This window comes from Poecilia formosa, unplaced genomic scaffold, assembly GCF_000485575.1.
Source record: "Poecilia formosa unplaced genomic scaffold, Poecilia_formosa-5.1.2 Scaffold123, whole genome shotgun sequence".
In the NCBI taxonomy this organism is placed as follows: domain Eukaryota; kingdom Metazoa; phylum Chordata; class Actinopteri; order Cyprinodontiformes; family Poeciliidae; genus Poecilia; species Poecilia formosa.
Window position 1 is genome coordinate 84,097 of NW_006800062.1, and position 15,201 is coordinate 99,297.

Here is a 15,201-nt window from a genome sequence, read left to right on the forward strand (position 1 = left end):
AACTGTTACCACAGACTAACTCTCAGTTTATAGAGGTTAGTGCAAACTGATTGGGTCACTTCACCAATCAGAACCGCTTTTCTGCTCATGTTCATAATTTAATCCAATCAGGAAGTCCCTCATCATTTTGCAACCACATACAGGGAAGCAAAACTCTGACATAACATTTGTTATTCTCAGATTTTATGACGCGGTGAGGACATTTAAAATTTGTCTAAGATGGTAATTTCATAAAGTAATACACTAATACATGTTCCCGAACTTTTATTGCTTGAGATTTAAGGTGTAAATACATTTGATTGCCTGGCACCTGTCAAACCTTTGACCTGGAAGTGATTCGGCTGAAGTGGGAACCCCACGGGTCTGACGGCTCCCTGTCGGACCCGAGAACAGGAGGTGGGAGATGCTCAGTGAACCCAGAGGAGAGAGGAAAAACAAACACTTTCCTTTCCTAAACAAAGCAGAAGACATTCATCCACCCTTTGGAACTAAAATCTACCCATTTTTACCTCTGGAGAAAATTACGCTTTCCCTCATGAGCTAATTTTCACCACAACATAAACAAGATAACATATTAACTCAGTTCTTCCAAAATATAAACCAAAGGTTTTAATCACTTCTGAGCCACCAAATGGTTTAAATCTGAACAACTTCTAATAAAAAGCGGACATGCTAATGTTTTTTTCAAATTGTCATTAATAAGGCACATATTTAAGTTTTAATGTTCTCCCTCAAATATTGAGGAAGAAATTTTTTTTGTACATTTACTCAATTATATTTACTTGAGCAACTTTTTTTTTTTTTTTGGAAAAAAATTATTACTTTTAGGAGTATTTTTTTACTACGCTGTACTTTTTACTTTTACTTGAGTAATTTTATTATAAAGTATTTCTTCTCTTACTTCAGTAAAATTTCTTGATTTTCTACCCACTAAATGAAGAACAAACACGTTTTAACCAGAAATTCACCAGACACAGAAAAACACACCTGAAGTTTTTGATCAAGTTTTTCTAATGAAAGAAACTGATTTGGAAAAATCTTTTTAGCGGGATTTTGTTATTTTTATATGAATTATTGTCATTTTGGTCTTAAAATACCAAAATTTCGATTTAACTTTATATTTTGTTCCATCTGATTATGTAATTTTTACATGTTAAATAATTGTTAATCTGATCAGTTACTCACCTACTTCAGATGTTTTACTAAATATTTTTTTACTCTTGAGTAAATTTTTCCCACCTCTGATTAAATTAGGAGAATGCATTTAAAGTGGATTTAGCCATTAAACTTGGATGAAGATGCAGGCTTTTATGACAAATCGCAGCGTTCTCTGAATAAAACTTTTTTCTGCTTTCTCTAATCCGTTTACAACTCAGATAATCTGGCAGCTTAACACTGAGCTGCTTGCTGCTATCGCAACCTCTTATTAACATTTTAGTACTTTGCAATTCACACTAAAGGCCAAACATTTCCCACTGAAAACAACAACTGTGGATTACTTTGGCAAACAAACACAAATTTGTGCATATCTCCAAACTGGAGGGAAAAGGACACGGTTTTCTTCACTTGTTTATTTTTCTTTACAAATAAAAATGCAGCTGCAGGCGTTTTAGGGTTTGTTTATATCAGCATAACTCATCCAGAGGCTTAAGTTTTTGCAGGTTTCTCTTTTCAGAATGTTATAAAACGTATTAGTACAGAATACGTCAAAATTAGGCCGACAGAAACCAAACTGCCAAAAACATACGAGTGTTATTGCCACATTGCTTCCAACACTTGGAAATGGTTTACTTTTAATAGATGGTGCAATAAAATATAAAATGTGGAGCTTTCAGACCTGCAGAGTCAATATTTTTCAGTTATGAAATCAAATTCATGGTGGATTAAACTGAACTCTGCCCCAATTAATTAATGACCACATTATGTCTAAAAATACCGAAACCCAAAATAACCTGGATGATGAAAATAGAAGCAGCAGAGACTCGCTGTTGGCATCATTTTATGTTGCATATTGATGAAAAACAAAGTGGAAACCCCTCTCTGCAGATTATCTCATCACATTACAATAATTACATGAATTTGATGCACAAAGAAAGCAGCATTTGTTTTAATCAAGCTGTATTTTCCAAAAAACTGCACACAACCCTGCTAAATTAATTCATTAATTGCAACTGATGTGATCAGGGTGAGGGAAAGTCTATGGCTCGACTTTATTCCAGTTGGGATTATATACTGAATTTGACTGCACTGTACTATAACTTGGATTAAATTAAATTAGAATGTATGTTATTAAATGTAAATGTTTCTGGAGGTAAACTGGAGCAACATTTAGCAGCAAAAGAGGCTAAAAAAACCAACAAGTATTGTATTTTTTAAACTTCCAGATTTTATTAAACTGGAAGTTGTTGTATTCTTACTTTTGGCTCAAAAACTAAATTCTTGTGGCCTAAATAAACATAGAAAATAAAAAACACTGCCGGAGTAAAATAATGGGATACTGATTAAAATTCAAAAACACAAAATCTTATCAAGTATTTTTGTTTAGTTTCAGGTGTACATACTTTAATACACTTGAAATATGACAGACCTAACTTATAAGTAACTTTTTAGCAAGATACAGCAGGTTATTTTATGTAAATAATTTCTTAATATTGATTAAAAATTGACTAGATTTTGTGTTTTTGCAGTTAAAACCTTATGGAAAATGTTCTTAAATGGTACAGTCTGCTCTAATTTTACCATGACTAAGTTTTAACCGAGTATTTTTAGCGTAGTTATAGCACAAATATCTTAGTTTACTTGAAATAAAACAAAACTAACTTAGAAGTAACTTCTCGGTAAGATATAGGAGCTTGTTTTAAGTGAATAATTCTTGAATACTGATTTTTTTAAAAAGTAAAAGTTCCACTGGTAGATTATTTAATTTATAAAATGGGGAAATATCTTGTTATAAATGTTAAAATCTGCCAGTGGAACTATATGAAGGCATTTTTTACTTAAAATAATCTTCTTCATTTTGCTGAAAAGTAACTTTTAAGTTAGTTTTCAAGAGTACTAAGATATTTGAACTAGAAACTAGACAAAAATACTTGTGAGATTTTATATTTTTGCAGGGTAAATCACACTATTTTGGGTCACTTTTGAAAACTAAAGCGTAAAGAAAAGCAGAAGTGATTTGCCGTAGTTTTCAAGTTTACTTGTGTTAAAAACTGAATCTTTTTCGAATCAGTTTTCTGATCTCCATGTGCATGTAGGTCGTCCTGGCCTGACCTACTTCCATCTTCCTGGGTTTATGTAACGGTTCAGAGAACCGTTACATAATCATACGAGAAGGGGGGTCTGCTTCAAACCCTGCGTCTGTTTGCTGTAAAGATCGCGGCGCGATTCAAAACAAAAAAAAAAATCAGTCTGGCAGAAACCGGGTCTAGAGGTCGAATGAGTTACGGGTGAGCAAGAATCAAATCAAAAGAAAATGTACCTTTTTCCTACAGAAATCAGCTGAAGCAGGTGATGTAGTAAAGGTGTTGTGACTTTTTAAGGTGCGTACGCTGGACCAATGGCGTTCGGCCATTTTTATGTTTGCTTGAGGGTTTGTAAATTTGAACATGAGGACAGGAAACGCCCACACCCCACGTCACGACTCACATTGTGTTCACAAGCTTCTGTCTGGATTCGGAGACAAAAAACAGGGAAAATTATGTTTGAAAGTTTGAGGTTTATTCAATAACTGATTATTTTTCATTAGGGATTCAATGGGTGCCGTTTTCTGGCCGATCCTTAAAAAGCCTGACCTGCAGATTTTGGATGATATACATTTTTTTTAAGTATTGCTAAATATAGCAAGAAAGTCGCTAAGTTGGTAATATTGGAGTGTCCAGTAAGTAAAAAAAAAAAAAATCAATAAATCAATTCATTTCATGATAAATTGAAACAAGTTTAATAATTTCCATTTGTCTGATTTATTGTGTTTTTCTTTCTAACAAAAACTGGAGGACTAAAATCTTCAGTTTGTGTTTTGGTCTCATCTAGCTCTTTTTTGAAGAACAAATGTATTTACAAAGACTTCATGGTTCCTTTTATTTGTTGGTTTGTTTATTTAATTTGGATATTTAAAATGTCTTCCAGTTTATATTGTATTTCATAAATACAATATAAATAAATGCCCCTTTAATGGAAAAAGTCAATTAAATTTCAACTTTTGTTCAAAACAATATTTGTTGTTTCTTTTGTGAGAAGCAGATCAGCTGCTGACCCAGAAACTGCAAACAGTTTTTTATTGATTTCACAAGAATAGTTACATAATAAAAAGAATATATATCTTTTGTTTCCTCTATATTTTACCGGATTGAAGAGCAACAGGTCGGTGACACAGACAGTTTAGATTAGACTGAAAAATAGAGATTTTCATGCCTTGATGAGGATTTTAATATTCAAATGAAAAGTCAAGTACTTTCTGAACAACCATAATCAGAAGGACTTTAATTGGTATTAATGAGGTGCTTTTCTCTCAAGATAATTTAGGAACATTTACTCTTCCTGTGATTGGAAAAGTGTTTTCCAGTTATTCCTAATTTGGCTCAGTTCCCTTTTTAAGCAACAACAGTAGCAAAGATAAAGGGCGAAAGCAGTGGGGTCTACTCAAAGGTTAAGGTTTGAAATTAACTGGAAAATTATGATTAATTATGAGCAACAATGAGAAGAAAAATACGACTTCATACAACTCTAATTTAACATTTGGGAGCTTGACTCATTTCAGTGTTTCTCGTTTTATTATGAAGTATTTCTTCTCTTACTTGAGAAACATTTATAGATTTTCTTCCCACTGAATGAAAAACAAACATGTTTTAACTAAAAAGTCACCAGACACAGACACGCAGCTGCAGTTTTTGTTAAAGTTTCATAAATTTTTATTGAAAAAAACAAAACAAAACAAAAAAATAATAATTTGGAAAATTTTATTGTCTTTTTTTGTTGCCTGTATGAATTATTATCATTTTGGTCCTTAAATTAGTAAAATTTCCACCTAATTTTATGCTTTGATACATCTGATTATGTAATTTTCATATATTAAATGATTTATAACTTGAGCATTTTATTTTATCTTATTTGTTATTTTTGTTGCCTACATGAATTATCATCATTTTAGTCCTTAAAATACCTAAATTAAATATGAAATGATTGATAATTGATCAGTTTCTCTGTACTTGAGGAGACCTTTTACCAAATACTTTGTACTTTTACTTGAGTAAAAGTATGTTGAAGTAGTTCTACTCTTATTTGAGTAAAATTACTCAAGTATTAATCATTTAAATTATCTTTACTGTTGCTTACTTGAAATAAAAAAGGTAATTTCTTTAGTTCTGCACCAAACAAATCAAATAACAGGAAATATTTAGATTCAACAAAGTCCACAAATTTATAAAATATAAATTTAGGCCTTAATTTTTACTGTAGTTTTAAGATTTACTTCAGGTTGCACAGTTTGCAGGTTATATGATTACGTGAAGCTTTTTATCCTTCTGTTTTTTCTGTATTATTCCTCTTGGATCCATACAGGTGATTGTTTGTCTTTTATTATTCAATAAAATAAAGAGGTAACAAGAAACCACCTAACTATAATCTCTGACCCACATACAGGTATTTGGACAAATTCAGGGTCTCATCTGAGACATGAGCAGATGGTGAGGCAGAGCCACGAACTATCTGGTTTTCCAAACAAAACCAGTTATGTGATGATCGGTAATGGGAGCCCTCCAGGTACATGCAACTCTTACTGGGTTTTAAATGACATCAAAACAAATTGGCCTGATTACTCATTTCTGTTCCAAATGCTTTCAAGGTTTATGTCATGGATGATGTGCAGTGGCTTGAAGAAATATCAGAAATGTCAGCATAAGAAAAGTAGAAAATATTCAACCCAAAAAGTTATAAAACGTCTTTTATGAAAGGAAATATTTTTTCTCTGGCTTGTATAATAAAAAAAGTTCTCCAGTGTTTGTACTTTGGTGAGTTTGGTTAGTAATAGAAGTAGCAGAAGTACTTAAAAGTAAAAAAATAAATAAAAATAAAAAGAGTAGAAAATATTTGACCCACTTTTTTTTCATGAAGGCAAATATGTGGGACCCTTTTTTAAAAGAATAATATATTTTTCTCTAGTTTGTATCATTAAAATATTTTATTTTGTCCTGAGCAGATAAAAGAAAAGCATTTACAATAAAATTATTTTGCATTTTTTTTAAAAAAAGAGAAAAAATCAAAAAGAAATCTGGCCTTTTGAGAGTTTTCATTTTGGCCAAAACGTTTAAACAAAAGTTGCACCAGCTGCAGTATTGGTGCCGATCACCGATCTTTAAAAAGCCGGTTCCGATTTTGTCCGGTACGGACTCTTTACCTGAAAAGTCAGCGGTAAAGTCAGTGACAGTGTTAACCGCATTCATTCTTCCTGATTAACCTAAAATAAAATGGTTTGTAATTTGTGTTTACAAATGTGATAAAGTTCAAGCAGCATGAAACTTTTGCACGGCTCTGCCTTCAAAATGACCAATAACATCTGAAAAACCATCAAATACAAAAGTATTTTTTCCATCTCATTTTTTCAGCTCCATCATCAAGTTATAGGAAGGTTGGCTTAATTACTTTTGCGTAATTCTGCAGATAAGCCGTCACTAATCATATGCCTCTGCCATGGGGAAACAAAAAACGGGAAAAATGTGATTCTGAAATTAGATTTGAGTTCACAGAAAGGTTAAAATAGATTTCGAAGAAAGCAGCTGTTGTATTTTTAGTGCCTCCCCTTTATAAAATGACGGCTCAGGGGTTTTTTAAATTTATTTTTGGATGTAACTGAATGGAGATATGACGCTACAGACCGGAAACAGACTTCTTTTTTTTCTGTTTTTTTGAACCAAATCCACAATGAAGCTTGTTTATCATTCAAGGAATTTGGCTTTAACGTCACAACACCACATTTAGCAACTCCAAACAAACCACAGTTGTATGTTCATCAGCAAAGCAGCTGACTCCTCTCATCCATGTGAGTTTATAACATTTGGGTTTCCTTTGGCTAAATGCTTACTACTGTCTCTCCATTATGAAACCAAGCAGGATTTACGCAAGATGCTTGGCACCATTTATGAAACCATTTTCCCATCACCAGGCACCTGATCTATGTACACTCTGAATTACAGGACTGTAGATAGAAACAAAATTCAATTCATGATAATTAAACTGCACCAAATTGAGTGAAATGTGTAAAAAACTGTAAAGCTTTAACACCAAATTTATAAGTTTTGATACAATTCCATGAAAAACCTGCTGCACTTGATAAATAAGTTAAATACGTTATAAATCTTCAAAATTGTTTTTAAAAAGGGAAAAGTGGTGTAAGAGATGCATTACTTTTTAAAGATGATACTTATATATGTCCATTTAAAAAATATATTTTACTCAGTTGCACAGTTGGAGTTTGCTATTTTTGTTAGCAGGACAGTATTTTATGTTGGAATTTTGCCCTTACCGTTCAATATATCATTAATTTTGTGTTTTTAATATGATTTATCACTTTCCCTCATTTCTTTTGAAAATTACTCATTTAAAAAATATAAATACATATTTATGTTCAAATAAGATTAATAGAAAAAGGTAAACGGCTGTTAATGTCATATTTTTTACTGAATCAAACAGGAAGTGCTTTTAATTTGAAAAGAGAGCAAGTTGTCATAGTTTATTTCATTCTGAGCTCTTTTTGGAGGCTTAAATGTGAGTCTAAACTTTCACACCAACCATTGTTGTATTGAAGAATGTCGTTTGGTTGCATTCACACAGTTCGTCCTCTTAAATCCCCCCAAGCTAAATGCTAACGCTACAGACGGCCATTGTCTTGGATTTCTTAATTTCAAAATGTGACTCTCCCATGAGACGCTGAGTGAAATCTTCTGAGATGCAATTGTTTTACTACTAGACTGTAAACAAAGCCACCATTTGAGAAACTATTACAACTGCAGCTAATGATTATTTTAGTAAACTGATTATTCTGAGTTGTCTGTCTCTGTGTTGCCCTGCGACAGTCTGGCGACCTGTCCAGGTGACCCCGCCTCTCGCCCGGAACGTCAGCTGGAGAGGAACCAGCACCTCCTGACCCACTAAGTAAGTCAGTCAGTCAGTCAGTAAGTCAGTAAGGATGGATGGATGGATGGATGGATTATTATTCTCATGATTAATCAGACAGAAAAAATTCTGCAAATTTTTCATTTAACCATTTAAGCGTCTTTTTTTACAAAACTAGAAATGCATAAAAAATGCAACCAAATAATAACTGCAGGCAGTTATAATGGGTTCCTCGCCCGACCCAGCAGGCCCAGCTTGTTGCCCCTCCCCCGCCACGCGAACCTCCACACGCGCTTCCTGTCAGCCATTTTTTGGGATGTTTTCCACTGAATGAATGTGCTTATTTAGGTCAGACTTTATATTATTTTAGGTTTTTCATACATCTTCAAACTGGTGCTTACTCACCTCACTCTCGTCTCTCATGCCGTCTATGAGCTGCATCACCGCAGTGAAGTGGCGGCAGCGGAGGGAATGATCAACGGCATGGAAAGGAAGCGGTTTGTGCTGCCAGTGTCTCCATTCCCACAAAGACAGCTCTCTGCATGATGGTTTGTCCCTGGAACTCTCCTCCTTTTTCACAAAAACAGAAATTATATTCAGGTTTTTTTATCTCAATTTTCACATTTTTTGGATACATTCAGAAAGAAATGCTATCTGTAAAATTAGCACCGAGTTCAGAGATGCACCAGTCCTCTTATCTCTTCCAGTGCCGATACTGACAAAAATTCTTCATCGGTATCGGTGACGATGTGGCTGATCCATAAAGGCAGATCTATTCAGTCTAATTCTATGCTTTGTGCTCTGAGCAACATCAAGCTTTATATATTTTAAATTCCTAATTGCAGTTTCTGAACCATTTGAAAGAAGGTTTGTTGCAGTTTATGTTCCACGTTTCACCAAGGTGTTTAAGCTACTGGTTTTGTCTGTTTCAGTTTCTTTATTATTTATTCTACATTGACTAATACTCCCAATTACACTGACTGAACCAATTAAAGTTGGTTTTATATGTCTGACCAAGCTTGTAAAGATATTGGTGTGTTTAAGTGAGCTGTACTGGTGTAGTTATCAAATAAATGTGTAATTCAGTACATTTATGTCTGTTGCATCATCAGGTTTAGTATCGGATCAGTACTAAACCTCAGATATCCGTATCGGTATTGGAAGTGAAACAAGTGGATTGGTGCATCCCTAGATGAGATGTTGGAAGACTAGAGGAAAAGGATGAAACCTGAGGTGTTGATTCACTGGGAATGGACATGAAGTGGGACGGCTTCAGAGTTGGATGAGCCTCATGTTCTTCCAGCCTCATGGTGGACGACCACAGAGAATATTCTGTTCTGCTCAGAAACCCGTCTGAAGTAGAACTCTCCTGTCGAACTGCACACATACAAATTCCAGGAAGTCGCATTCAAACGAGCGTCTGAGACGTTCAGGGTGGAGCTTCCTGCCATTGAGACACTCACTCAGGTTTTGAGGGTGGATGAGTGAAGCCCGTCCCTCAGCGTGGGACCTTCGACCTCTGACGGACCTCCTGCTGCTCTCTTTGTGGTCAAACTGGCCTGAGGTGATGTGCATTTTATGCAGCTGGGGGTTCACGCCCTCAGGCAGCATGCGGGGGCTGCTGGGATACATGCGGAACCCGTTTCTGTTGCCGGTGATGGACTTGTACACGCTGCGCTTGTTGCTTTGACTCTGATTGTAGGTCTGTGGAAAACAAAAACTGTCAACTTGCAAACCTAAATGAAGTTGGCCTCCCAACATTTTTCAAATTTAACAAAATTGGTGTCCGATGTTTGTGCAGAAATGTTTTTTGTTTGTGTTGCTTTTGTTCTGAAGATATCAATAAATGTTTCCAGGCGTCATCACAGGTCAACTGGCCAACCCACCTCCTTCAAATCAGACAAATATGGTGTTGGTGGAGCAAAGATTTTTGTTAGTGCTGCTTTTGTTTTGAAGATATTTATATAAGTTCAAAGGTCAACCAGCTACCCCAAATTTGCAAAATAAAAAAAAAATTGGTCTGAATCAACTCTGCAACTTTTGTGCTATGTTTGTGCAGCAAAACATTTTGTTGGTGCTGCTTTTGTTTTGAAAATATTACTGAAAGTACTGAAAGTATGGTCAGAAGGTCAACCAGCTCCCCCAACTTATGACCTTTCATGACCTCTGAAAATGATATGAATAGCTTCAAAATGATAGCGGCACAAACAGAAATATTGCTGCACAAACGTTTTGGACCAATTTTGTTTGACTCAGGTAAAGTGGGGGGATGGCTGTCCTTTGGATTTTTAAACTTTCATTAATTTCTTCAAAACAAAAGCAGGACAAACAAAAGAATTTGCTGCACAAACGTAACACAAACATCGGACACCAATTTTGTTAGATCTTAATAGAGTTGGGAGGTTAACTTCCCTCAGGTCGGTAAAGGTGCCGATCACAGACGGAGGCCCACCCTCTCCTCCCGCCCCTCTGTCAGGATGACGACGATTCGTCCCTGTCGTTTACGGCCGGTACGCCCCATTCGCTGCACCAGGCGGATGGGACTCTTCTGAGCGTCGAAGCACACGATGAGGTCCACCTCACCGATGTCCAGCCCTTCTTCCCCCACACAGGTAGAAACCAGAGTGTTAAAGCCCCCCTGCCGGAACCTGTGGACCACCTGTAACATAATTCACCAGGGATTTAATGTCCTGTCTCTTAGGGATAGGCAATAAATCAATAACAATATATATCGCAACACAGACATGATCAATATCAATGGATGACAAAGCTGATAGAAAATTAAATATAGAATATTCACTAAACTCAATTCCACCCGCTCAATTTCTTACAACCAGGTAAATAAGTAAGTTCAACTAACTCACTCACTCACTCTTTGGTTATCTAGCAACAACCCTGATGAGTAACATGCGAAGGAGCAGCTTAAGGTTTCGGCTCAAAACTGCTTAAAAATAAACAACTGCATGAAGTGAAAACTGTCGATAAAACAGGAAAGGTTATACCAGCATTTAACCCAGTTTTTGTGGCATCCATGTATAATTTTGACTGGTATTAACAAGAGAAAATCCACCCCTGATTAAATCTTCTGCACAAAGACTGATAAAATAATTGGCGATAAAACATTACTGTCGACACTTTGTCTCCTAATGCTGTACAGAGAAAACCAGGTTTGACCTCCAGTTGCTCCTTTTGGGTGAAGCCTTTGACGCCCTTCCCAGCAGAGGCTTGGCCCATAAAGGTCATGACCCTTATCAGTGGAGCATGTCGGTTTAGCATGCTAGCAATCTCCTGGACGCTTTCCCGAAAAGAGGAGAAGATCATCACACGTGTGCTTACTCCGTCTGCATCAGAAACAAGAAAATGGGACAGAAAATGCTGAATAAACCTGAACTTCTTCAGATTTATTCAGCATTTAATGTGCATGGTAGTAGGGCTGTGTAACAATATTGATTTTGCGATATATATCGATATTTTCTTTGCTAGAAAAAAAAAATCGATATTCATCCGCAAGTATCGTAACATCCAACTGTCACCTTGCTCACTCACTGCTTGCTTCACCGGGAGAGTGATCAGGTCATCAGGCTTAGAGTGATTCCTTCAGATGTTAAGTGTTGAGGTTAAAAAGGTATCAAACTATTCAGAGCAGGTACTTGGTGCACTTTATTTACTTTACAAATGCATGTAAGCTACAGTTTGTACTGTTTTAATTAAAAGAAACGTGTTTTCTCACCACTTCTTTGATTCATTTTGTCCAGCTGTCGACTTTAAGTCTGTGTCCATGTCCAACCAGAGCCAGGTATTGTGTAGTTGGTGCTTTTAATCAGTTTTCAGTTAAATTAATTCAATCCAACTCTATAACAGTCACCAAAGTCACTCTGTCCCTCTAAAACCTTTCAGAAAATCGCAAAAGTGTATTGAATTGTATCGTTTGCCGAATATCGCAATATATATTGTATCTTGAACAGAATATCATGTATTGTATCGTGAGATTATTGTATCACTACAGCCCTACATGGTAGTGGAATAAACATGTCTAAGCTCGAAGAATCATTCAGTTTATGAGTCAGGGCTTCGTAGTGCTATATAAAGGAGGTTACCATTTGTCTCTGCTGAGCTCTGAGCCCACGCGTTAAAGTGCTGCAACACCACCTCCTCCAGTTTTTCCAGTTTGGGATGGCTGTAAATGAATGGACCTGGAAGAAGTCGTAAGAGATGAAAAACTGGTCAAAAATAGAAACCAGGTATTATTTATTTTTCTTCCAGAATGGAGGAAAGAACAGCAAATGTCTTAGGCAAGTTTATTTGTGTAGCACAACTCAGCAATAATTTCTGGAAAATGCACAATGTTTCCAAACTAATGACATAAAAATTGATCTAAAAAATATTAATGTTGCATTTAGTATTATTCTGTGGTGTCTATTCAATGTGATTCCATTAAAAAAAACAGCATTTGTTATTATGTATATATTTTAAAAAACACAAGTTGGTTCTTTATCATTTTAGCCAAAGCATTTCTTTATTTGCGTTTGTGAGGCTATGATTGCAGTTACTTAAAAATGAGCTTAAATTATTTTACCAAAACCAAAAACTGAACAGTTTGAACAAAAGTTTGTTATGAAAGTGCCATGCTTAAAAAGTTTAACCTGAGTTTGAGTGTAATGAGTGACCCATGTACCGTCTGGTGGCGTCAGGAACATCGTCTCCATCTCCTGGTACAGAACCATAAACGTCGGAGTCCTCTGTAATTCATTCTTAGCTCTGGACATTTCTGAGCAAAACAAAGCAGAACACAGACTCACGTTACACACAAACCAACAAAATCAAGCTGAAGTGTGGAAAAATGCTCCTAGCATGACATAAGAAAAAGGAACAGACCTCTGGATCCGTCCATGATTCCCTGGATGTAGAAGAAAAGCGACCGGAGGCCCATCTGGGTCAGCAGCTCGTAGCCGTGGTACAGGCTGATGCAAAGGGCAAAGTCGCCCTCCAGCACTCCCTGGTGAGAACCCTGAAGGAGCAACACGCCATGAATCAGCCAGGAAAAACCCAGACCAGCTGGAGGATAATAATACGTCATATTATCATCAAATGCATTAGCAAAAACATATCAAAAATATATTCTGTGGAATCCAACAGTTTGACAAATCTAGTGAAGAACCTCATGTAAAAGGCAACATTTTAAAAAAATATACTTGTTAGGAATTAGTGTTTTTTGCAGTGCAGTATTTGAAAACCATGCATTATTTTCTGGTCTGTAAGGTGACAAACTGTGGAAAATACAGGAACACTTTTCTTTTCTGTTTCTTTTGAGCAGTGAGAATCATACGGATGATGCAGATGACCAGTTATAAGTTAACAGAACTTGAAAACAGAGGTTTCCAAAAGAGTGCATGCCTTGATGTGCGGCGGCGGGTTCTTGCGGAACTGATCCCTGGCGAGAATGAGCTGGTACTTGCTGAGCGTCCGCAGGTCCTTGTGGCCCATCACTCGGCTCTGAACCAAACGGGACATGAACTTTTCCAGAACCTAGCAGGACGCAGGGAGAAAAAAACTATAATTTAGCGATACTTCCTGTAAAGAGAGGAAATAAATCAGCCCAACAGCAGCAGCATGTCCACGCAGAACAGGTTTGACACAATCGTTACCGCTATTGCCACAAAGCAGACCCACTGACAGGTTTTATTCTTGATAAAAAAATAAAAGATGTTGAATTCTTTTTTCCTTTTGCTTGTCCTCGTTTCCAGCTAATGGGAAAGCATCCATCCAATTTCACAAAGGCTTTTTATCCTCACAACTGCAGATAATGACAGACGGGGTCATTACGACTTCAATTCCGTCTGGGTGAAATTTCTGCTCTACAAATTGAACAAAACAAACAAAAAGAATGAAAGAAGTAGGTTATTCACCGAATTTATGTGTACAACAAATAATAAATCCAGCTTTGTAACACGTGAAAGGCAATTTGACTTGCTTTGTGGCCGTTACAGCATCACAATATACAAGAGAAGAAAACAAGCAGGAAGAATCCGTCAAATTTAAACCGTCCATTAAGCAGAGCCCAATTATTCCTGCTCTTATCAAACGCTTTCTCTCGAAATGTAAACTCTTCCTTACATCTGCCCCACTTTCCTGAGCAATGGGTTGAATAATCTGAGCTACAGATTGAATGATAACCTGAAAACCTGCTGACATTTCAGAAAACACCAACAGCCAGTCCAGTGCATTTAATCAAGCAAACACCAAGAGAACCGACCATCTGGTTGGATCTGAGCTTCATAACAACACTCAACATCAGCTGTGCTTTAAGAATAAAGGACGACTAGAAAGAAGAGGAGCACAAAATAATAAAAATCTCATTTTTTAAATCCTCAACTCCAGTTTTTGAGTTGCAATAAAATGTAATTGTCAGATATCATTAAACAGACAAAATGATTAAGCTGTTTCATGTTATAAATGAAAATAAATGAATTACAGACGCAACTTTAGGGTAATGCAACCAGACGGAGATGAATTAAACTGAATAATTTGACACAGAGAAGACAACAAAACTTTCCTCTGACGGAGGCGAGTTTCATGTCAAGTTTTCCATAAATGATCTCTGAACATTTCCACGTTTTTTCTTTTATTGCAAAAATAAAGAATAAGTGAAAAGAAATTATAAATCTGATAATGTATTTATCAGATTTATCAGCATTATCAGAATGCCACACGTGTAATGTTTTTATTAACTGAAATATTTAAATGCATCATTTTCCTTCCACTTCACAAATTTGCACTTCCTTCAAAAACTTCCTGAAGTTTGTTGTTGACAAAATGTGAAAAAATTCATGGAAACTTTTGCAAGGCCCTGTAAATATCTCCAGAATCACGCCTGTCTATTTAATGCCTCTTCAGCCATTATAGATGAATATATTATTCACTCTTGTCGCACCTAATTTGAAATTTTACTCAGAATTTATTTATTTTTTGTAAACTTTTGATTTAATAAAACTAAGCAGCAAACCATAGGTGGGGCTACTGCTGTAAGTTCAGGTGAGATGTTGACAGACAGGAAATCCAGGTTTTAGAAATGAGTTTCTTGGCTCCAAACCACAG

General features: G+C 36.0%; 1 protein-coding gene across 3 annotated transcripts in view; it reads right to left on the bottom strand.

Moving 5' to 3' along the window:
- fancm (FA complementation group M) overlaps positions 1–15,201 on the bottom strand; it is a 47,402-nt gene that overhangs the window by 11,055 nt on the left and 21,146 nt on the right. For all 3 annotated transcript variants that reach the window (XM_007561079.2, XM_007561078.2, XM_007561077.2), the window contains exons 5-13: positions 13,501–13,632; positions 12,982–13,114; positions 12,782–12,874; positions 12,204–12,299; positions 11,281–11,447; positions 10,559–10,765; positions 9,570–9,810; positions 9,335–9,483; positions 8,512–8,676 (exon numbers count right to left, since the gene is read on the bottom strand). In XM_007561079.2, coding sequence (XP_007561141.1) covers positions 8,512–8,676; positions 9,335–9,483; positions 9,570–9,810; positions 10,559–10,765; positions 11,281–11,447; positions 12,204–12,299; positions 12,782–12,874; positions 12,982–13,114; positions 13,501–13,632 — 1,383 coding nt within the window. The remainder of the gene's footprint in view (positions 1–8,511; positions 8,677–9,334; positions 9,484–9,569; positions 9,811–10,558; positions 10,766–11,280; positions 11,448–12,203; positions 12,300–12,781; positions 12,875–12,981; positions 13,115–13,500; positions 13,633–15,201) is intronic.